The sequence below is a fragment of the Helianthus annuus genome, chromosome 2 (genome assembly GCF_002127325.2).
Source record: "Helianthus annuus cultivar XRQ/B chromosome 2, HanXRQr2.0-SUNRISE, whole genome shotgun sequence".
NCBI classification, from domain to species: domain Eukaryota; kingdom Viridiplantae; phylum Streptophyta; class Magnoliopsida; order Asterales; family Asteraceae; genus Helianthus; species Helianthus annuus.
In genome coordinates this window covers 92,568,899-92,593,136 of record NC_035434.2, presented here as the reverse complement: position 1 = coordinate 92,593,136, position 24,238 = coordinate 92,568,899, and the positions used below count along the sequence as shown (strand labels likewise).

Below are 24,238 nucleotides of genomic sequence, written 5' to 3'. Positions count from 1 at the left end.
GATACTGTCTGATATGATGCTACGTGTTACTGAATAATACTGCATGTTATTGTGCGATACATTACCGTATGTTACTGTTTGAACACCAAAGAGTTGTAAACATAATTGAAAGTAAAATACTCACATCGGATTTATGTGAAATGTACCTTAGATCGTGTGCAACGGACTTAAACACAAATTTACCCTAGAAGCAATAACATACCGAGCAAACCAAGGTGAGTTCACACAGCCAAGGCATGGGGTTCCCGGGTGGGAATGGGATTTGATGAACTGTTGTATATACTTCGCTGATAGAACTACGACTAGACTAGTAACACTTATTGAACTGATCTTCGCACACCTGCCAAGGGTTGGCCGCGATATTATGACAGACTTCGCACACCTGCCTTTGGAAGGCCGCGAACTGAAATTTACTAATCTTCGCACACCTGCCTGGTAGGCCGCGATACAGATAAACCTAGTCTAGAATACTCGGGACGAACATCCCCTAATATCTTCGCACACCTGCCTGGGAGGCCGCGATGGAAACTAATACGATACATGACATAACGAACGAACATACTACTACTCACGCTATACTATTACTGAACTGTTAACTGTGAACTCGCTCAACTAGTTGTTGACTCGTTGCTGCATGCCTTGCAGGACCTTAGGTACTTATGGAGCTTGCACAGGGAGGAGCAGGTCGTTGTGGAGCATGGATCGTGGATGTTTTGTTAAGCTTTATAACACTTAAACTTATTACATACTTTGGGTTTCATGATTGTGCTTCCGCTACTTAAACTATGTTTGGTTGGAACATCAATTGTATTGAATTGGGTTTTACAAACTACTTTGATTATTATACATACTATGTTCAATATGATTGGTGGCTTGATCCTGGTCAGTCACGCTCCCAAGCGGTGATACTCCGCGTGTGGATTTTGGGGGTGTGACAGATTAACCCGGATCACCATGGTGCTGGTAATGGTACTGAGGAGGAGGATGGATGTGCAGAGAGTGTAAGACGAGTGCTTCTTGCGGGTTCCATGCATGCCCTTGAACTCTTTGAAAACTGACCGTCCTGTCATCTGCTTCATAAATCAAGTTCATGGAGCGGCAAATGACCATGTCCACTCTCCCTGACCATGGGCTTTTTCGGAAAGACCTTGGCATCCTATCAACAAAGTGCTTGAAAAGGCGATAAATCCACCCACCGAAGAAGATAGGAGTTGGGGGAGTAGCAAGTTGGTTCCAGTGCATGTTACGGAGTAGTAGGTATAGAACATCAAGGTTGGTACGGGTGTGAATGCAATGGAGGACTACCAGATCTCGTAACCCTACAACGCCGCTACTGTCGTGCCTCTGGCTAAGAGAGTATGTGAGGACCCTGTGGATGTAGCGGTAAAGAGCGTCTCTCAGCTGTGTGCTCTTAGTTCGGCTCGGATTATAGTTGCCTTCTCCTATTTGAGCCCAAGCAGCTTGCGTTTATTTTCCGGAACCTCCCGTAAACCGCCGGTGTTCTCTTTATCCCCAGCATCTTCTTCCGCATACAACCCAACTATTACCCCGAACTGTGCGATCAAGATCGAGTACCTAGTACCCCCACAACGGAACTCCATCCCATCATTGTCAAACGGATCAGCTCTTGTCTTGAAGACGAATGTGCTGTAAAATTCCATGTTGTATTTATGCACGGAGCGAAGTCGAGTGCAAAGGGCAGCTCGTAGTGGGCCGGTGACAATGTTATTGAAGCGGTCTAGCTGGTTCACTGTTTCTAGAAGATTCATGCATACTTGTCGTGGATATTCCTCGGGCCTAGTTCTTAGCACATCGTATCTTGCTTGAGCATCCAACTCATTTGCATTGAATCGAGTAAATTTCTTGGCCATCTGAAAGAAAACACCAAACAATTAGCAAGAAACAATGAAATTTTCGGAGAAAACTGAAAACAGTCGGCTGAACACGACCCCGTGTTCTGCGGACACGCCCCGAGTTCGTCTGGATTTGGCTGGACACGCCCCCATGCTCAGCGAGCACGACCCCGTGTCCAGACGTCTGTTTCCCAAAAATCCCATTTTTCGACCCAGTCCCGAAAACTTGAAAATTTTTGGTCCAGTAGGGGCGGTTTTCCCCGAAAATGAAACCCCAAGTGTCGTTTTTCCCAAAACAAACTGTTTACCCTTTCAATTTTATCTTTTTTGGGTTCAAAAACAAGGATTTGGGGTTTTTATGAGAAATCAGGCGAATCTACAAACAATAGAAGTTGATTTACTTCCTATAACATGTATCTATACTAATGCTAACAAATTTATGCAAAAATTTGAGGTTCGATCCGGTTCAAGTTCAAGTTCGACCGTTTGAAGCGAGATTTCTTCCTCCTCATCCTCAATGAATCCTTGATAGAGCTTCAGCCGTTGACCATTGACTTTGAATGGAATTCCATTTCGAGATTTAATTTCTACTGCACCGTGTGGGAAATATGGGTGATGGAAAAAGGTCCTGACCACCTAGACTTTAATTTACCAGGAAATAATCGAAGTCGTGAATTAAACAATAGAACTTGATCTCCTACCCGAAATTCACTAGGTTTAATGTGTTTATCATGCAAATTTTTCATTCTTTCCTTATAAATTTCGGAGTTAGAGTATGCATAATTCCTTAATTCATCTAATTCGTTTAATTGGCAAAATCGATTTTTACCGGCAACCTCTGAGTCTAAATTTACATTGTTAATTGCCCAGTAGGCCTTGTGTGCAATTTCTACTGGCAAATGACAACTTTTTCCATAGACGAGCTTATATGGGATTGTACCTATTGTTGTTTTATAAGCAGTTCGAAAAGCCCATAAAGCGTCATCTAATTTATCGGCTCATTCCTTTTTATTTAACCCTACGGTTTTTTCGAGTATTCTTTTTAAACCTCTATTAGTCACTTCGGCTTGTCCGTTTGTTTGAGGGTGATATGCTGTTGAGACCCGGTGATAAACCCCATACCGTGTTAAGATTTTTTCAAGTTGATGGTTACAAAAATGGGTACCTCTATCACTTATTAATGCTTTTGGTGTTCCAAAACGAGAGAATAATTTTTTCAGAAATCTTACCACGACTCTTCCATCGTTTGTTGGAAGTGCCTTGGCCTCGGCCCATTTAGACAAGTAATCTACCGCCACAAGTATATATTTGTTTCCTTTTGACGGTGGGAAGGGTACCATAAAGTCGAGTCCCCACACATAAAAAATTTCACAAACAAGAATGCCATTTTGTGGCATTTCGTTTTTGGAAGAAATATTACCTGATCTTTGGCATGCGTCACATGACTTTGGGCGTCTTTGTAAATGGTTGGCTAATAAAATCCTGAATCAAATACCTGTCGTGCGGTGCTAGCGGCACCATGATGTCCTCCGTATGGACCTTCATGACAATGGCGGAGAATTCTTCTTGCTTCACTACCATATACGTATCGGCGGGTGAGTTGATCAGCACACATTTTGAAAAGATAAGGATCTTCCCAAAAATAATGCTTTACATCAGCAAAGAATTTCTTTCTTTGATGATGTGGGCATCCTTTCGCGACTATACCGCTAGCTAGGTAGTTAGCATAGTCGGCGTACCATGGCTCTTCTCAGTATTCCAACATTTCCAAGGATTCCGTTGGGAACTTTTCATTTATTTGCTCATCCCCGGTTGCCTCCAAAGCTGGGTCTTCCAAGCGCGAAAGATGATTTGTTGCGATGTTTTCTACTCCTCTTTTGTCTTTTATTTCAATGTCAAATTCTTGGAGGAGTAGAATCCACCGAATCAAACGTGGTTTAGCATCCTGTTTCTTGAAGAGATATCGAATGGCTGCATGATCTGTATAGACTATTGTTTTAGATAGAACAAGATAAGAACGTAATTTATCAAAAGCAAATACCACGGCTAGTAACTCTTTTTCTGTTGTTGTGTAATTTTCTTGTGCATCGTTAAGTGTTTTACTAGCATAATAAATTGGGTGAAAATGCTTATCTTTTCTTTGTCCCAAGACGGCTCCAACTGCAAAGTCACTTGCATTATACATGATTTCGAAAGGTAATTTCCAATCAGGCGCTATCATGATAGGTGCATTGACTAGCATTTCCTTTAGGGTTAGAAATGCTTGATTACAATCTTTGTCAAAGATGAAAGGAGCATCTTTTTCAAGTAATTTTGTTAGAGGCCTTGAGATTTTAGAAAAGTCTTTGATAAATCGTCTATAAAATCCGGCATGTCCTAGGAAACTTCTAATGGCTCTAACGGAGGATGGGGGTGGTAATCGAGAAATAGTGTCTATTTTTGCTCGATCAACCTCCATTCCTTCGCTTGAGATTTTGTGACCGAGTACTATTCCCTCTGTTACAATGAAATGGCATTTTTCCCAATTAAAGGCGAGGTTAGTTTCCTCACATCGGGATAGCATTCGTTCAAAGTTATCGAGGCATTGGTCGTATGAATCTCCAAAGATAGAAAAGTCGTCCATGAAGACTTCCATTGTCTTTTCTATCATATCATGGAAGATGGCCACCATGCAACGTTGAAAGGTTGCGGGGGCATTACATAGACCAAAAGGCATGCGTCGATAAGCAAAAGTTCCATAGGGGCATGTGAATGTTGTCTTTTCTTGGTCTTCGGGTGCTATCGGGATTTGAAAGTAACCTGAAAAACCATCTAAGAAACAATAAAATTTGTGACCGGATAATCTTTCTAACATTTGATCAATAAAAGGTAAAGGAAAGTGATCTTTCCTTGTTGCTTCATTTAATCGATGATAATCTATACATACCCTCCATCCTGTGACGGTTCTCGTTGGTATTAATTCGTTTTTCTCATTAGTTATTACCGTCATACCTACTTTCTTTGGAACTACTTGGACGGGACTTACCCAAGGACTATCGGAAATTGGGTAAATAAGTCCGGCGTCAAGTTATTTGATGACTTCGTTTTTAACCACTTCTTAGACATTTGGATTTACTCTACGTTGTGGTTGTATTACCGATTTATAGTCATCATTCATCAAAATTTTGTGCGTGCACATGGAAGGACTTATTCCTTTAATATCTACAAGTTTCCAAGCGATCGCATTTTTGTGTTTTTTCAAAAGTGTAATTAATTTTTCTTTTTCTAAACTAGTTAACTTTGACGAAATAATTATAAGTGATTTACCATCTTTGTCAAGAAAAGCATATTCTAAACCTTTTGGGAGTTCTTTGAGCTCAAGAGGTGGGTCTTTAGGAGACTCCTTATTTGGTTGCTCATTTTTGTCAAGAACCACAAAGGTTTGTTCTATGGCGACCTCTTCTTCAACAAAGTGGTCAATTTCTTCTCTTATATCGGGTGGTTTACCTTCATCTTCAATTAGAGGGTCATTATTGCCGAATGGATATTTCATTGAACGTTCAAGATCGACACTCTTTTTAAATGCCCCTAATTGGATAGATAGATTGTTGTACTTCCGATTTTTCAAAGCTTCGTGGGTTTTTACAAAAGGTCGTCCCAACACTAGAGGAGCGTCATCAAGGATGACAAAGTCGGTTGGGATTACCATTTGGTTGGTTTGGACCAATACATCCTCAACTACCCCTATTGATTTTATTACCTTCCGATTAGATAGAAAAATAGGTATTTGAAGTGGAGAAAAATCATTAATACTTAATTTTTCGAAAATGTAGTTTGGCATTACATTAACACAAAGATCTTTATCAATTGTGACATTACTAATAAAGGAGTTTTGAAAAAAACATGGAACCGGTGTAATTTTAATTTCAAATGGGTCTTCTTTTATTAGCGAAGTTTGATCATTTGTTAACTTAATGCGTAACGTTTTGTCAATTTTAGTGTTAGTGTTTAACTCTTTTAAAAACTTAGCATGAGTGGGTACTAAACAATGATTTTCGAAAGAAGGTGACAAGAGATTAATTTCTTAAAAATTAGACTCTTTTTGAATTTTAACGTTGTCGGACTCACCCTTTTCGTTGTTTAACTCATGTGTCGGTTTTTCCCTTATTTGTTCTTCCTTTTTTACATTTTTAACTATCTCTTCTTTATTACAAGTTAATTCTTCTCTTGCGCGGGACTCCTCTTCCCTTGCGCGAGATTCTTTTATGCAACGTTCGATAATTTTAATGTGTTCTATTATCTTATCAGCTATGTGGGTGATAGAGTAAGGATCAGGATCCTCAAAGCTTGAATCCGGATGTTCGATCCTTTGTTCCTCATAATACTCATAGGAAGTAGATGGTTCACACCATCGTTCTTCATTGTAAGTATATGATGGATAAGGGTCGTAATTTTGTTCTTCATAATACTCATATGAGGTGGGTTGTTTACACCATGGTTCCTCATAATAAGCATATGAAGGTGGAGGCTCATATCTTGGTTCCTCAAAGTACAAGTATGAAGGCTCATACCTTGGTTCATCAAAATATGAGTATGAGGGAGAAGGTTCATACCTTGGGTCTTCATAGGATGTGTATGAAGTGGTTGGCTCGTACCTGGGCTCCTCATAGTAGGTGTATGAAGTGGATGGTTGAAATAAGTCACAATATTGTACCGAGTGAGGGTTACCACAAATGGTGCAATAGTCTTCCCTATAACCATCCTCCTTATAGGTGTAGTTGTAGCCTCCTGAGTATTGATCCATAAGAATCACTCAGCAGACCACAACAGAGTCTCGAGACCAGAAAACAAAAATAAAAACGGAAACAGAGGCTGGACACGGCCCCGTGTTCAGTGGACACGGCCCGTGTTCAGGTTCTATATCTGGGCGTTTGAATTAAAGTGACTGGTTTGGTGCAGCACGGGGGCGTGTTCAGTGAGCACGACCACGTGATCAGACTCTGTATCTGGGTGTTTTATAAAAAAAAATGCAGCACGGCCCCACGATCAGTAAACACGGCCCCGTGTTCAGGCTACTGTAAATGCAAAAACTAACTAAAATGCAGAAAATGTGCGCGCGTTTTAAAAAGGTTTTGAAAAACTGATTAGGCCGTCGATTTTAAGCTTTCTTAAAATCCTTGTGTCCCCGGCAACGGCGCCAAAAACTTGATGTGTGTGCGGTGTTATATATATTTTATGTATATTTTTAGCCCTTTTTACACTTTAGTCAAGTTTTAAATTTATAAAACACAATATTTTACTAACACTAAACACACATATGGGCAAGTGCACCCATCATGAGCGTAGTATAGCATTGGTAAGATACCGAGGTCGTCCAGAACACAAGAGCTTTTAGTACCGGTTTATCCTCAACGTCTAATCAAATCAAAATTTTAGAAAAAGGTTTAAACATGAAAATAAAAACTAAAAATGCTGAAAAATAAAAAATAAAAACAGATAGACAAGATGAATCACTTGGATCCGACTCGCCTTTAATGTAACCTTTGATTATTTCCGCACTTTTGCACATTTTAAGAGATTATCTTAGTTATAGTGGTGGGCCCCTCTTTTGAAGGTGACGTTACCCTCAACCCAGTAGTTTGAGTCAGCAAGGATACAATCCTAAAGGGTTGGATTATTGAAAGATAATTAATTAAGTTATTAATGCGTAATGTGGTAGGCCCCTCTTTTGAAGATGAGGTTACCCTCGGCTAAGTAGTTTGAGTCAGCAAGGATACAATTCAAAGTAGCCGAGTTAATGTTTTAATAGTAGTTTACATATGAGGGGATCAAGAAATTCAAACCCCTGCCATCCAATACCAGTGGGTATTGAAGGAGGTCCTACTAAGCTTGACCCAGGTCCTTGCAGGATCTATACACTGAACAAGGCAAGACGCTTACCAAACCATTCCCTTAACCCCCGACCAGGTAGCCAACATATATCCATATAGACCGTGGAGATATGAATGGTGTAAATCTTTTATTTTATATAGACAGTAAAATAACGCGAAGACACCACGGACAAATGATAAGGAAGTTTCACCTTCAACATAAGAAACTAGTTATTAAAGTCATTAATACATAACCAAATAAAAAATGCGAAAGATTAAAAATAAAAAGTATTACACTAAATGCTTGTCTTCACCAAGTGATGTAAGAGACTTAGGCGAACATGGCCTTTGATTGTCAAGAACTCTTACGATCAATCTTAGATCCCGAGACTACTACACACACTCTATGATGGATGATGGATGATGGTGGTGGATGTGGGTTGTGATGGTGGTGGTGGGTGGGTGAAGTGTGAGAGAGGTGGTTTGCCAAGGGATGATTTGCAAGTGAGCCAAGCACCCCTATTTATAGTCTGCACAGAAGCCCGGACACGGCCCCGTGTCAATTGGGCACGACCCCGTGTCCACCCATCTTCTCTTTCTTCATTAAATGCAGTTTGTCTGCATTAGTTGACCACGCCCCCGTGTCTGCTGGGCACGGCCCCGTGTGCAGAAGCGTATCTGTACTATCAAGATTTGCTTGGATTCTGCGAATCTTAGCGTTGACCACGGCCCCGTGTCCAGTGGGCACGCCCCCATGTTGTGAAATAGAAGCTTCTACAACTTTGTCTTTTCTGCAGACACTTGGGCACGCCGGGGCGTGTTCAGCCTTCTGTTCTCTTGTTTTTGCTTAGGGAGATGCTGTCGAGGGGTCGGGCATGCCACGTTTATTCCTTTTCTTGTATTATTGTTAGATTTGGCTGCATTTTTGCTTCTTTTGTTCATTTAAGCTCATTTATCCCTGAAAATACAAAAGGAAGACAAAAGCACACTTTTTCCAACATTAGTACTAAAAAAGGGTTAGTTTTATGCCACATTTGATGTAATTTATATGTTGCATTTTGCACACATCAAGGTCAATTCTAAGACATCGAACCGGACTAGGTCGAGCTTGCCTAATTCCCTATAGTTATGGCTCTGATACCAATCTGTCACACCCCAACTGATGGCAGAAACATTGGGGCGCGACACTGAGCGAAACAGATTGTTCAAGAGAATCCATAACAACTAAATTACCAGATATTTAACGTCATGTCCCATACCATAACATATCAAAATAAAGCAGTTATTTTGATATGTTATGGTATAGGACATGACGTTAAATATCTGGTAATTTAGTTGTTATGGATTCTCTTGGACAATCTGTTTCGCTCAGTGTCGCGCACCGATGTTTCCGCCATCGGTTGGGGTATAACAAATACATGGCTAATGGTACTTTCTTACTTAATGGTATTCATGCATATATACTTTTCGGCTCAGGGGCATATAAATGTTTTGTGATTTGTCACCTTGTCCCACATAGGTGGGATGACAAAACTTAAAGTGGTATATACGAAGGAGCACTCCTTGTAAATTGTTTCCTTAAAGCCAATGTGGTGCACCTTGAACTTCGCACACCGCCTTTATATTTTGTCCATGTGGGCGTGGTCAAGAACATGGCCGGTCCGCTTATGGCGCATCCAATGCGGATGTGACGCGATGGGTGCGTGCCCACGCACAAGTTTGTCGCGAGTTCGTCAGACTGTGGTGCGCGCCTGTACGCGCGATTCAATTAAGTCAGTCAACTCGGTCTTCACTAGTTACTAGAATGTACTGAATTGATATAAAGGTTTCTTTTGACCACATCAATTTCATTTTATTGCACATCAATATCGTCTGTTACTAGATTGATGATCTTGATAATTACAATATTAATGGTACACATTATTACAAATTAATATTGTTTATTACTAAATTGATGATCTTGTTAATTACAATGTTAATGGTCAATATTTCATCTTTTGTAAGTATGTATACATATATGAACGTTGGGTTCAAATGGTATGAGAGATACTAGAGAATCTTAATAACTCAAAAGTATTAGAAACTAGTTCCTGACATATTGAGAGGAGAACTCTCAAACTAAACAACTTCACATTTTTCTACTAAATTAAAACACCATTATACTCGGTTGAATCTTGGGCATGAGAGTCATCTCCGGTAATACACATACGGTTCCGGTTGTTGTACCCTGGGAGACAAAACCATTTGAGAGGAGGTGCGGAATCTGTTTTAAGGGTCTCGTGTCAAACATGATCCTCAACCAAAGCCGTCAACGATTTTGCTTGTCTTGCAGAGGAGTTTCGATCTAGAAGGTGCGGTTGAAGTTCTCAAAGACATTAGCTTTGAATCAGGATTGATACAATTTAGTTGTATTTTATATTCTTTTAGTTAGTCTTTGTAACCTGTATTGTACTAATAGAATTTTCCACAAATAACGAAAGTCTTGTTATTATTTGTTATATATATATTTTGCAATATATTATTTAAAAGTGAACCTATTTCCTTTAATAAAAGATGACATCTTGATTAATTATTGATTCATGAGCACACGGTGATGTTAAATTGAAGCACCGGATGATGTGTAACACCTATTTTTAAAATAAAATGGAAATTCTAGGTGGTTGCTAAAGTGGGCCTAGAGGGGAATGATGGGAACCAAAATTTTTATGATTGGTGGATCTTTATTTCGTTTTTTATGATTATTTATGAACATTTTAGTCAAAAAGGTATAGAGTGGTTTCTCTAGGCCAAAACGTGAACACGATGTTATTTCAAAGACGCTTTCCACACACACACCCTAATTAAAAACTCCATTTACTTGAGTAGACACCTTGACCATGTGCACTAAATGTTTAATATTATATGATACTTTAGTGCCAGAAACTTTAATACGGAAAATCAAATCAAATACTTGTTTTTTTATAAACACCGAAAAGCGACCAATATTTTAAATTAAATACCATTTTGTGATTTTTGAGAAATATGTTATCCTGGTTTAAACGTGTTCAAGTGGTAACCACATAATCACCTATTATAATCTATTAATATGTTGAAAGTTATCTATTTAATATAACTTACGATTTATCTGGTGTTATTGGTCCGTAGTGTATTGACGATGTCCTGGAAATTTCACGATAACAAGTTCTTATAGTTACTAAAAACATAACCTGGTAACTATAGCTTACTTTGTTGAATTAAATTGATCATTAATATTCGTTGCGTCATAGCACGTGAAAAATACTTGATTATTAAATCCGCTAGAAAATACAACCGCTAAAACTAAATAAATGTTAAAGAGTTACTAACAGTGATATTTTCAAGAAATATATTTTAGTTAGAAATATCACGTCAACAAGTTGAACAGTATACATTATTATTATTATTATTATTATTATTATTATTATTATTATTATTATTATTATTATTATTATTATTATTATTATTATTATTATTATTATTATTATTAATTTAAACCCGTTTCAATAATGTTTTCTTACAGTCTCGACTTAGTTATTCTTTTCTACGATAATGTTTTACGTTTCGGTCAATTTGCGAGTTAACATGCCGAAATGCGCATGCGTGATTTAATATTCTTACGTCTATTTTTTGTTCGATTTAACAATCCCGCTGCAGCACACTGGTTTGAAATACTAGTTAAATTTAATATCAAGATGTTCAGATGAACCATTAACATATGTAGTCTCATTCCTATGTTGGATAAATCGAGAACCATATATATATTTTACTTCATATGTTCTAATATGAAAATCTACATATTATACGAATCAGCTCTGTATCTCTTCATAAGTTATACTTCCAAAACTATCGAAGTAACTTCATATCAGATATACTAAATTCTCTCTTAGTAATATTATTAAGAAAAGGCGTACACTTTCTATCAAGGATATTAAAGATAAGGGAGTTTGTATTAAAGATCGAATAAAAATGTGTTTCTCATGACTTTTTGCAGTGAGAAATTCAAAGAATTTAACGGGATCGGGTATTCTTCTAGGAGCTCGTGGTTTAGGGCTTTATCTTCGGCCCAAACATAGTCCTTGGGGCCCAATATTACTTTATTGGAGGCTAAAGATGCTATTTGGTCATGTGGTAGTGGGTAATCATCGGGCCTCATTAGGTCTTGATAGCCTCTACTTCGGCTTTATTAAAAAGTTTTGGGATTGGGATGTGCTGTAGAGCTAGAGGTGCACAAAAAAACCGGTTTCATACCTGACTTGAGACCGGTTCTGGTTCTGATTCCTACCCAGTAGTAGGAGGAAACGGTTTATACGTGTTTATACCCTATTGGTTGTATCCGGTTCTAATATTTTTAAGCAAGATCGATTCCTACCCTATTGTGTGTTGGTGAGTCTGAGAGAGACAAGAGTGTTTGGCTTCAAGTTGGATGTCAAAACTACACTATTGTTTTGTTCTTCTTCGTGGAGTTAAGATGGTAACCACATTTTTCATCAAAGTATTGATGGCAAAACAGCTTGTTTGTATAACTTCTGTTTATACAATATCGGTTAATAAGTTTTCTTAACGACATATCAAGTGTAATACACTCACTTGTTCCATCATCTACGACAAATACGAATATGATTTTATAAATCGATGTATGAGTTACTGATTTACATCTTCGATTTGGTATTCGTTGTAACTAAAACCAACACGAGGTTTGCCCATGCTGAAGTTAAGGACCCTTGCGTTCATGTTGTACTGTATTTGCCCCTCGTAAAGAAGTTTTCTTATGTAGTGTTCTATGTCTGAACCAATGAGCCGTAGTGTGTACTCCGTCAACGGTGCTCCCTGTCCATCATTACGAATACAAATGATACAACTTACTTGATTGATAACCAAAACTAAAATATGATGGACCTTTCATTTTGTTCCATCAAATTTGCTCCTTCTTTTTATTTATTTTCAGGCCACATACCATATATTTCAAGTCATTGCAACAAAATGTATTTAGTGTTGTTAGGTTTAGATCAGAAGCACATCATCATCATCATCATCATACTCAGTAAATCCCACCAATAGCAAAGCAAAGGTAGGGTCTGAGGAGGGTAAGATGTAGACAGCCTTACCTCTACCTCGTAGGAACAGAGAGGCTGCTTCCAGTGAGACCCCCGGCTCGATCTTTTATAAAATATACATAAAGTAAATTTACAGATATTGATTACCTTTGTGAGTGATTTAGCAAACTGACTGGGTTGTATTTCAGTTTCGTCTACTCGACTCCATGTTTCAATTATTTGTGGCAATCCACGGAGATGAACTAACAATCTTTCCCTCATTAAATCAGAAGCACGAAATATTTAAGAAAAAAAATCATCTTATCACCTTGTGAATATATATACTCATTAGTGAATACAAAATAGTTGCTAAGGATTCACTATGGAGGACTTCAAATGTATAAACCAATAATTAGTTAATGAAACTAAAAACATTTCAACTTCTTTTTATCTTTGAACAAAGAAATTGAGGGAAGTGGCACGATTCTTGGAGTAGAAATGACATAACAAAGAAAGACTTCAGTCATCCATTAAAATATAACTGTATCTAAAAAAAACCATTTATTTGTGTCATACTACGTAATTGTTATTCTGATTCTCATTTGAACCTTTGTAGGTTAAAATGGTATCTTGGATTCTTCTCTAAGTGGTAAGGAACAAGAATTTTCTGTTGATTTCTGGGAAAACAAAAGGGCGAGGCGGTGAATTACACTTCATGATGTGTATGCTCCCCAAGGAGTTCTGGCAAAGAAGCAGTTGTGGGCTACTATACCAGGTCTAATTTTATCGAAGCAGTGCAGGTGGATTGTCTTTGATGACTTTAATGTGGTTTGGTTCCCAGAAGATATGAGAAACTCGGTTTTTGACCCGACTTGCGCAAAGGATTTTAATGATTTCATAGATGACGCCCATCTGGTGGAATACACAATGAAAGATAGACGGTTCACGTGTTTCAAAGGTAAGGGGAAGAAGACGAAGCTAAGCAAGATAGACGGATGCTTGCCTCACGGCTCTTCCTCGATATTTGTTAGACCATTCGTCGACTGTTCTCGCCATTGAACCTGTGGATTTCGGGCCTAGCATGTTTAGGTTTTTCAACTCTTGGGTGGAAAGGCCCGGAGTTGAGGATATTGTAAAGAAAGCCAGTGAGTCGTTTGTTTATTCAGGGCAAGCTGATGTATATTTAATTGCTATATTGAGACACATTAAAGTTGGCTTGATGGAATGGGCTGTTGAGATTCGAGCAAAAGAAGAGGAGCAATTTTTGATATCTTCTGAGGAACTTTTTCAGTTAGATGAAATATGGGAAAATAGAGATTTAACGGAAGAAAAATGTTGGGTTCATGCTGAGTGTAATGCTAACTAATTTAATGAACCTTGAAGTGTCGAGGGCCAAAAATATGAAGCAAAAGTAGAGAATAAAGTGATTGTCATTCGGCGATGAGGTTATAAAGAATAAGGAGATTAATAGTCGATTTAATGGCCTCGAGCTGAATGGCGGGTAGTTTAACAATCCCAAATTATCAAAGGGGAAGCTTATAAAATTTTCGGAGATAGGTTTACAGAACCTCTTTTGGATAGGCCTAAGATGGAGTGTACTAGTATCAACAAACTTTCCGTTTCCGAGGCAGAGCTTCTGATTCAACCATTTACTCCGGACGAAGTGTAAATTGGGGTATGGTGACGACCGGGCGTCGGGCCCGGACGGTTTTAACTTTAATTTTTAAAAAAGTTTTTGTATTATATTGGCTCGGATTGTTTTTTTGGCGATTCAATACATTTTGGAGACAAAAGCGATTTCACATGGGTGGGGCTCTACTTTTATATCTTTTTTTCCCAAAGTCAAGGACCCGTTGGGTTTCAAAGATTTTCGCCCCATTAACTTAGTCGGCTCATACAACAAGGTGCTTTCTGAAGTTTTAGCCTCTAGACTCAAGAAGGTAATTTCCTCGCTTATTTCAGATAATAAATCATTGTTTTTGAGCAATCGGAACATTATTGATGGTCCTTTGATGATCAATGGGATTGTTTCTTGGGTGAAAAGAAAAATAGTCGAAACCTTTAATGTTCAAGATAGACTTTGAGGAAGCGTATGATCATATAAATTGGGGTTTTTTGGATTTGATTCAGGATAAGATGAAGTTCCCTATAAAACGGAGGAGGTGTGTCATGGCGATTCTCTCGTCAAAGAGGTATGAGGCAGGGTGATCCTTTGTCTCCTTTTTTTATTCATTATAGGTATGGAAGCGTTTACGTGTATGATGTTGAGGGCCTCTCAGGTTGGGCATTTTAAAGGTTTTCAAGCCCGAGTAACGGTTTGCTAGTTTCTCATTTGTTGTATACGGATGATGCGCTCCTAATCGGGGAATGGTCCCGTATTAATATTGAAAACATGGTTTGTTTGCTTAGATGATTTCATCTTGTATCCTGTTTGCAAATTAACTATGCGAATCCAATCTCTTTGGAGTGGGGGTTGGAGATGACGAGGTTAAGGTTTTGGCGAGCCATATAAATTGTAAAGATGGGTATTGCCTTGCATATATCTTGGCCTTTTTGTGGGATCATGTTGTTTGGTATGAGCCGATTTGGGTTTGGAATTGTATTGAAGGTCATCAAAAAATTAGGGTTACAAGAATGGTGATTATATAGGACACCACTTTACATACTAGCCCCTACACTATCTATTAATCTCATTTCTGACACTCCCCCTCAAGTTGAGTAGTGGGGTCACCAATACTCAACTTGCTCAAACAGCTACTAAACGCGTTTCCGTTAACTGCCTTTGTGAGAATATCTGCAAGCTGATCTTTTGATGCTACATACGGGAGCTCTATGATTCCTCCTTCCAACTTTTCTTTGATGAAATGTCGATCTACCTCCACATGTTTTGTTCGATCATGTTGAACTGGGTTTTCTGAGATTTGTATTGCAGCGGTATTGTCACACATAACTTTACTAGGACCCTTTTGTGAAAAACCAATGTCTTCTAGCAGCTTCCTGATCCAAAGAACTTCGCTTAACCCTCGAGCTATACCTCTGAACTCTGCTTCTGCACTTGACAGAGCAACCACCTTCTGTTTCTTACTTCTCCAGGTAACTAGGTTTCTGCCAACCAAGGAGAAGTACCCTGATGTAGACCTTCGGTTTCCCTTATCTCCTGCCCAGTCTGCGTCAGTGTAGAGTTCAACCTTTAAATGCCCATTTGTTTTGAACAGCACACCATGGCCTGCAGTTCCCTTGAGATACCTTAGAATTCTCTGAGCAGCTTCCATGTGGGCAACTTGTGGTTGGTGCATAAACTGACTTACCACTCCAACAGCGTAAGCTATATCAGGACGAGTGTGAGAGAGATAAATTAACTTTCCCACAAGCCGTTGATACCTTCCTTTGTCTGCAAGTTCTCCATTGAGTTCCATGTGAAGATTGTGATTCACTACCATTGGAGTATCTGCTGGTTTACAATCAATCAACCCAGTTTCTGCTAGGAGGTCAAGGACATATTTCTTTTGGCAGATGAAAATCCCCTGCTTAGACCTGAGAACTTCTATTCCGAGGAAATACTTAAGATTCCCAAGGTCTTTCATTTCAAACTTTGAAAACAGATTCCTTTTCAGCCGTGCTATTTCTTCTGTATCATCTCCGGTAATAATCATGTCATCTACATATATGATCAAGCAAGTTACAAGGCCGTTTCTTCTCTTGAGGAACAGAGTATGATCAGCGTTACTTTGATGATATCCATATTCTTTCATAGCCAAAGTGAACTTCCCAAACCATGCCCGAGGAGACTGTTTTAGCCCGTAAAGGGATTTTTTCAACCGACAAACTTCCCCTTCTTTAAAACCCCCTGAAAAACCTGGAGGTGCGTCCATGTAGACTTCTTCTGTTAGGTCTCCATGGAGAAAGGCGTTTGTAACATCAAACTGGTGAAGAGGCCACTCCTTATTGGCTGCTACGGAGAAGAGAACTCTAATGGTATCCATTTTTGCAACCGGAGAAAAAGTCTCAGAGTAATCGATCCCATACGTCTGAGTGTAACCCTTGGCTACAAGCCGAGCTTTGTATCGCCCAATGGAACCATCTGGTTTATATTTAATCGAATACACCCACCTGCATCCAACTGTTTTCTTTCCTTTAGGAAGAACGCACTTCTCCCATGTGTTGTTTTTCATGAGAGCACACATCTCCACTTCCATTGCTTCTTCCCAGTTCTTCTTACCTTGTGTTTCCTTTACGGAATCAGGTATTTGTTCAGTGTATAGAGAAGTAGCAAACGCTTTCGCACTGTTAGATAAGTTCCCGTTGACCATATTAGCTACAGGATATCTTGAATTTCTGGTCTCCTTCTCTGGGGAGTACCGTTTTGGAGGAACCCCTCTATTGGCTCTCGGCGGAAGAGAGTATCTTCCGGTTGTCTCTGATGCACCTGGTGGTTCAACATGTTCAACCACTACTGGCTCATTTTCAACCTGATTTTCAACCTGCTCAACATTTGGGTCAACATGTTCTGTATTTGTCGGTTCTATGTTTTCCCCTGTTGTCTCATAATTATAAGACGTAGGACTTTCAGGGTTCTCAGTATTTCTTACCTCAGGCATCACGTTGGATGGACTTTCTTCAGTGGTACTGTGCTCCGCGGATTGTATGTCTGTGTTTGAAGGACTCGCAGTACTGTGATAGTTTTCTGTTGTGACTTCTTCAGATGAGGGAATTTCGATTAACCAGCTCAGAGTGTCTATACTGTCACTCTCCCCCTGACCACTGAGTTGGGTGTTATAAAAGTATTTTGTTTCAAGAAAGTCAACATTCATTGTGGTGAACATTTGACGAGTTGTTGGATTATAACACCGGTAGCCTATTTGATCGATCCCATAGCCGACAAATACACATTTTTCAGCACATGGGCCAAGCTTGTTTCGATTGGTTTTGGGTATATGAACAAAAGCAGTATACCCGAAGATTCGAGGTTCAAGTGTAAGGGGATGAGGAATACTGGCAGACTTAGACAGACAATCTAAGGGAGTCTTAAATTTAAGAGCTTTTGTGGGAAGCCGATTCAGCAGATACACAGAGGTTGCAACTGCCTCCGGCCAGAAGGATTTAGGGACTTGAGATTCGATCAAAAGGGCTCGAGTCATTTCAAGAATAATACGGTTTTTTCGTTCGGAAACACCATTTTGTTCTGGGGTATGGGCACAAGAGGTTTGATGAATTAATCCTTTGGTTGTAAAGAATTGTTTCATAGACGTATTGACAAATTCCCCCCCATTGTCGGATCGAAGGATTTGGATTTGAGTTTGAAATTGAGTTTGGATCATAGCATAAAACATGACAAATTTTTCGTAAACTTCGGCTTTATTTTTTAAAAAATATACCCATGTCATGCGAGTGCAATCATCCACGAATAATATAAAGTACCGAAGACCCTGCCCCCCCATCACAGGAGCAGGACCCCACACATCAGAATGGATTAACGAGAAAGGTGAAGCAACTTTCGTATTGCTAGGTTTGAACGGGTGTCGATGGCTTTTGGCGCGAAAACAGGTTTCACAATCTATTTTCCCATTTGAAGGGAAGAGTTTTGGAAACAAAAGGTGCGAATAACCATGGGATGGATGTCCCAAACGTCGATGCCATAGCCAGGCTTCCCGGTTATCAGTTCCATGAGCCAACATCACAGTACCCTGTTGAGTCACTTCATCCACATAGTACAATCCTTGGCGCTCAGTACCACGTCCAATAATCACACCCGTCCTGATATCCTGTAAAAGGCAGAAAGTAGGATGCATTAGTACTGTGCAATTTAGCTCCTTGGTAATGTGGCTAATTGAGAGCAGTTTGTGCGATAATGACGGAACGTAGAGACAATTTGATAATTTCATAGTTGGTGAAATTTCAATTGTTCCTCCTCCTTTCACTTGCATCATTCCATTGTTTGCAGTGTGGATTTGAGTTTTTTGAGGGTTGGATATTGATCGTATGTCTGATGATTCAAACGTCATGGTGTCAGTGGCACCGGAATCGAAAATCCAAGCACTGTTCTTACTATGATTGATTTCCATTTTTTTCTTTTCCCTTTTTTTTTTTTTTTTTTGACAATAAACAAATCAAGCGTATTTATCAACAATCAAATACGCCAAAATCGAGTAAATACGCGGTCAAGGTATCGCTATTGAGCAAACAACTGACCCGGCGTATTGATTAAATATGCTGGGCACTTGAACTCGCGTTCAAGATTTTCGTTCGCAATACCGTCGCTAGGAAGCAAAATTATTTTACCGGAGTATTTATTAAATACGCCGGCACTCGAACTCGCGTTCAAGTATTAAAAACGCCCGCAAAATCGCTACCGACAGCGGAGTATTTATCTAACAGTGGCGAAATTGGTTTGGAAACAATAATTACAAATTCGCAAAAGTAACTCCTAGCGAACTTGTCTGCAGCGTATTTATAAAAAAGGAAGGCATTGGTTTGGAAACAATAATTTTTTGATTGGAAACAATATATTTCCCTTTGATTGGAACAATGCTTCGGCTGGTTGCAAAGGATTGGACCAACGTTTAAAGGAGACAATTTTTGAAGAAATAGGATCAAATGGTTGGAATTTCAATAAAGTTCTAGCAATTGATTTGAAAAAAAAAAATATATTTTTGATTGGACCAATTTTTCGCTGGTTGAAGAAATAGGATCAAATGGTTGGACAACTGATTGAAATTGATTTTGTTGACTCGAACACGACAATCGAACGGAAAACTGATTTTGGTTTGACTTTGCCGTTTTGCAATTGAACACGACAGTAGAAAATGATTTTGATTTCCAAGTGAAGATCGATAAGCGAATCGGTTTTACGAATCGGAAACCTGCTCTGATACCATGTTGTTTGGTATGAGCCGATTTGGGTTTGGAATTGTATTGAATTGTATTGAAGTTCATCAAAAAATTAGGGTTACAAGAATGGTGATTATATAGGACACCACTTTACATACTAGCCCTTACACTATCTATTAATCTCATTTCTGACAGATCAAACATGAACCGCATTACTAATTAGAACACGGTAATTGAGGCTTTTGATAGAAGGCTTGCTTCGTGGAAATCTTCTCCTCTCTCGAGCGGGGGTAGGCTCACATTATTGAAGGCGGTGATGGAAACAATCCCAACATATTATTTTTCATTGTACAAAGTGCCGAGTAAGGTTGTGAAGATTCTTGAGGCCAAAAGAAGAAACTTTTTTTTGGAGTGGCAATGAGGATATTAGGAAAATGGAGTGGGTGAGTTGGGACCGGGTCACTACTCCTTGGGAAGCGGGTGGTTTGGAGCTAACGCCTCTGCTGGATGTGAATACGACTCTCTCAACTAAGTGCTGGTGGCGATATAAAAGAGAGCAAAATGCGCTTTGGAGGCGGGTCGTCTGGGCAATTAACTGCTCATGTAGAAACTGTTCTTTGCTTCTGGTTTCGAACAATATTTATGGGGCTTGGAAATTGATTGCAAAGCTTAAAAATATAGTGGCGGGTCACAACTTGAGCCTTGGGAACCTTATTAAGGGCGATGTTGGTAGGGGAATTGTATACGATACTGCATTGATCCATGGATGTAGGAAGTGCCGTTTAAAGATATGTTCCCAAACATCTTTCGGTTGGAAAAAAAGGTATCTTGATTCAAGATTGTTATGAGGCTATTAATAATGTTCCTACATGGAAGTGGAGATGGAAAAGGCTTGTTTTTAATCAAATTGAAGATAAGGAGCTTGTTAATATGATGATGCTTATCCAACATGTACAGTTGAACCTTCAACCGGATCAGTGGGTTTGGACGAAAGGTAATGATGGCGTGTTTTTGGTCGGGTTAATGAAGGATATCATTTTAAAAACTCAGGTTTGGGGTCCTATTTCGTGATGGATTGGAACTGGTGGGTTCCTAAGAAGAGAAATATTCTTATTTGGAAAGCGGAGATGGATAAAATTCTAAGTCGTGTGGTGTTAAAACGTAGGGGTGTTGATGTGGGTTCGACTGTGTGCAGTATGTGCAGGGATCAACATGAGACCAGTGAACATTTGTTCACATCGTGCTTATTCGCTTCTCTAGTTTGGGGCGAAATTAGTAGATGGTGTGGAGTGCAGTCGGTCTTCGCATTCTCGATTCGTGATCTCCTTTTGCTTCATAAATCCCCAGTCTTGGGTCGAATAAAAAAGGTCTTTCAAAGTGTTATCTTGACAACATGTTGGGTCATTTGAAAAGTGAGGAACGACACGATCTTCTCATATAAAACGGCAACAGTTCAACATGCTTTGGATCAAATCAAGTCGCTTGGTTTCTTTAGGTTAAAAATAGGTCCATGTTAAAGTCTTTGTCTTGGAACGATTGGTGTAGGTTTTCAAAGGGTCATGCATAGTAATGTTATAATCCCGAGATCTATGGACGTAGTTTTTAAAAGACTTAGTTTTGCTATTCAAAAAGGGGTAGTGGCGCAGCTTGTTGCCCGTTTACCAACTATCTCGATGTAAATTCTTAAAGATTTCATTAATAGAGTATTAAAAAGAAACCTCATTCCACTGTAGGTTTGATCTGTAAATTGTGCTTGTTTTTGTTTGTTGTTTTTTCACTAGCTCCTTGCTAGTGTTTTAAGGAAAGTTGCCATTAAAAAAAAGTAATTATGTTATGTTTTTAATAAGTAAATTGTGTCACCCTGTTGGTCTTGCTTACAGCTAAAAAATTATTTTATTAATAAGGTTATATCATTAGAACATGTAAATACCTTAATTACCTCTAATAACTATAAAAAGTTTATATAAAACGGGTTTGAAGTTAACTAAACCTAATATTAAAAAATCCACTCATTATTTACTCGTTATCTATTTAACCTGTCTAACGCTAGCTAGCTGTGATTTACCAAAATCCACTAGTTACTAACAGTGTTATAAGTTTTCCGGTAACGGGTTTCATGCTTTAAGAAAAAAAGATAAATAATATATCAATCGGTGACGGATATTACCTCATAGTGATCAACAAGCTCCTGAAAGTAAGAATAAACCATGTTGCACGTTTCCGTAGTCCAAACGAACTCATCGGTGGGGTCGAGAATTAGCGTTAGCTTATCCATCTGAGTTTGATCAAAAGCACATGTTTCCGGGTCGATATAGGCTGCAAAGATCCTCACATGTCGGGTGGTGCTGCTTAACCATTGCCCTCCATATGCCCGGCCCATATTCTTACTTTCTACGTTCACTTGCGGTTCAACTGGTCTCGGTTGGGTCACACCCTTCACTGGTTTTGCTTCTTTCTCTTCTTCTGGTTGCAGTGAAGTTGTTTCTTCTTGTACCTGTTGAGCAAACACTGAGAAGCCATTGTTGGTTCTTCTTTTGGAGATCAAGATTTCTTGTTTGTTCATGGGTTTCATGCCCATTATGGACGCCATTGATGATAAAGATGATGCCATTGTTGGGAGTTCGGGTTCTGGTTCATAGTTTGTGGTGATTATATGGCCCAAATTTGCATGTTTGACGCTGTGGATAAGATTTTTTGTTTCCTTAGCATGTGGAGGAATGGGCGCTTGGAAAGAATTGGGCGATGGTATGTTTTTCTTGTAATTATAAGGTCAATATTTAATGTTTGAAAAGATTATTTCTTAGATTTAATAAATATTTATAATCACAGAAAATATATATTTGTAAGAAGTAGGCCTATAAATGAACCGAAACGAACACTAACGTATTCGTTTATTTAACTTTAACCGAACATTAGCACGAACATATAAGCGAACACATTTTTGTTCATGTCCGTTTATTAAGAAAATGGACATGTTTGTATCCGTTTATGTTCATTCGTTTAAAACCTAAACGCACAGTTCACGAACATAAACGCACATAAACAAACAAACTTATACAAACATAATTTAACAAACAATAAGGGTGGGTTTGATTCGTGATTTACAAACAATTCATGAACATTCGGTTCAATTTACAGAACTAGTAAGAAGTTCAAAATTCGACTGTGAAAGATAAGGGGGGGTTTGATTCGTGATTTATTTTTATTAATAAACTGGAATTTGTCAAAAGAATCGTAATTTAAAGTAATTGAATTTGGAATGAAAATTTTGCAAAAAGGAGTTGAAATTTTAAATGAAATGGAATCTAAACAAGGAATATAAATTTTTAATACGGTTAGGTGACAAAATAAATATAAAAGAATTGAAATATATCATCGTGACAACGATTTACCTTTGTCACGCCCAAGGGTCGTCGATGCCATCATCATTGTCATCCTTTCGCCACTTTCATCACCACTTCCACCATTCCTATCTTAACCACAACTGTCGTGTTGATGTTACCACCTAAACCACCACATTGGCAACGATGACGGTGGAGGGGGTGGAATCATGGATTGCAATGGTGTGGAGAATGAAAATAGGGTGTTGCAATGGCCCTGAGGGTGTTGGCAATGAAAATAGGGTGTTCGTGGGGCTGGTGGCGATGGTAACAACGGTAGAGGGGTGGAGTCGTGGTGGGGAGGGCGATGGTGATGGTGGCGACGTCAGTAGTGATGGCGGTAGCAGGAAAGTGGTGGTCGTACGGATGGTTATGAGGGGGTGGGGGTTGAGGTAACGGTGGTGGTGGTAGTAGGGGTGGTAGGGAGGGCGGAAGGGGTTGCGGTGGTGACGGGGGAGATGTTGGCGGTGAAGGTGTCGACAACGGTGGCTAGTGGTGAGGGTGAGTGTTAAGAGTGGGGGCTGTGGCTGTGGCAGGTGATGAAAGTGGGGTTGGACTATGGCCGAAATGATAGATGTAATGGTCAAAGATTCCAATTAATTTGGTTAAACTCATTCACAGCTTGGAAGAGTTGTTGATTTCCTTTACGTAAAGGAATTTGTGTGGATTAATTCCAATTTATTTCACAACTACACACCGTGTGTTGAATCCAAATTTCAATTCCAACTAGGAGATTAGAGCTTCGGACGTGAAGAAGAAGCAATCCAAGGTATTATTATGATTGGATGTTTGGAACTTATGGCGTGCTAGGAATAGCCTCGTCTTTTCGAACAAGGAAGTTAAAATAGATAATGTTTTGAGTGAGGTCAAGGCTTTGAGTTTTCTTTGGTTCTCCAATAGATCTAGACACAAGGGTATAGAGTGGGAGAAATGGTGTTCATTTGTAAATATATAAGTTTGTAGTCGTTTGTTTGGTCGGCCCGGTTTGGGTCGGCTGTTTTGTTTTTAATGAAAGTTACCCTTAAAAAAACAAATTTATGATCCAAACATGTTAAAAAGTGAAATTCAAATTTTAATTCTGTTGAAGTTTTTTGATTTTCGAAAACGAAACACAATTTTTTTTTAACGGCCAATTTGTTTAATCTCTTGTCGTTTGTGAGACTTGAACCCAAGACCATCCCCTTTCTAACCTACGTGTTTTAAAGGCTTTGCCTTTGCCAAAGTATCACCACCCAATTGGTACGAAACACAACTAAAATACACAAAATGAGCGTTAC

The 24,238-nt window shown here is 39.0% G+C and overlaps 1 protein-coding gene across 1 annotated transcript; it reads right to left on the bottom strand.

Annotated features, from left to right (window-relative positions):
• Window positions 1-12,215: 12,215 nt before the first annotated feature.
• LOC110919330 (NAD(P)H-quinone oxidoreductase subunit M, chloroplastic) lies at window positions 12,216-22,323 on the bottom strand. The gene is made up of 2 exons (XM_022163604.2): window positions 21,749-22,323; window positions 12,216-12,547 (listed from the first exon to the last, which is right to left on the bottom strand). The coding sequence occupies exons 1-2, from the start codon at window positions 22,190-22,192 to the stop codon at window positions 12,362-12,364; spliced, it is 630 nt and encodes a 209-aa protein (XP_022019296.1). The 5' UTR covers window positions 22,193-22,323; the 3' UTR covers window positions 12,216-12,361.
• Between the last annotated feature and the right edge of the window lie 1,915 nt (window positions 22,324-24,238).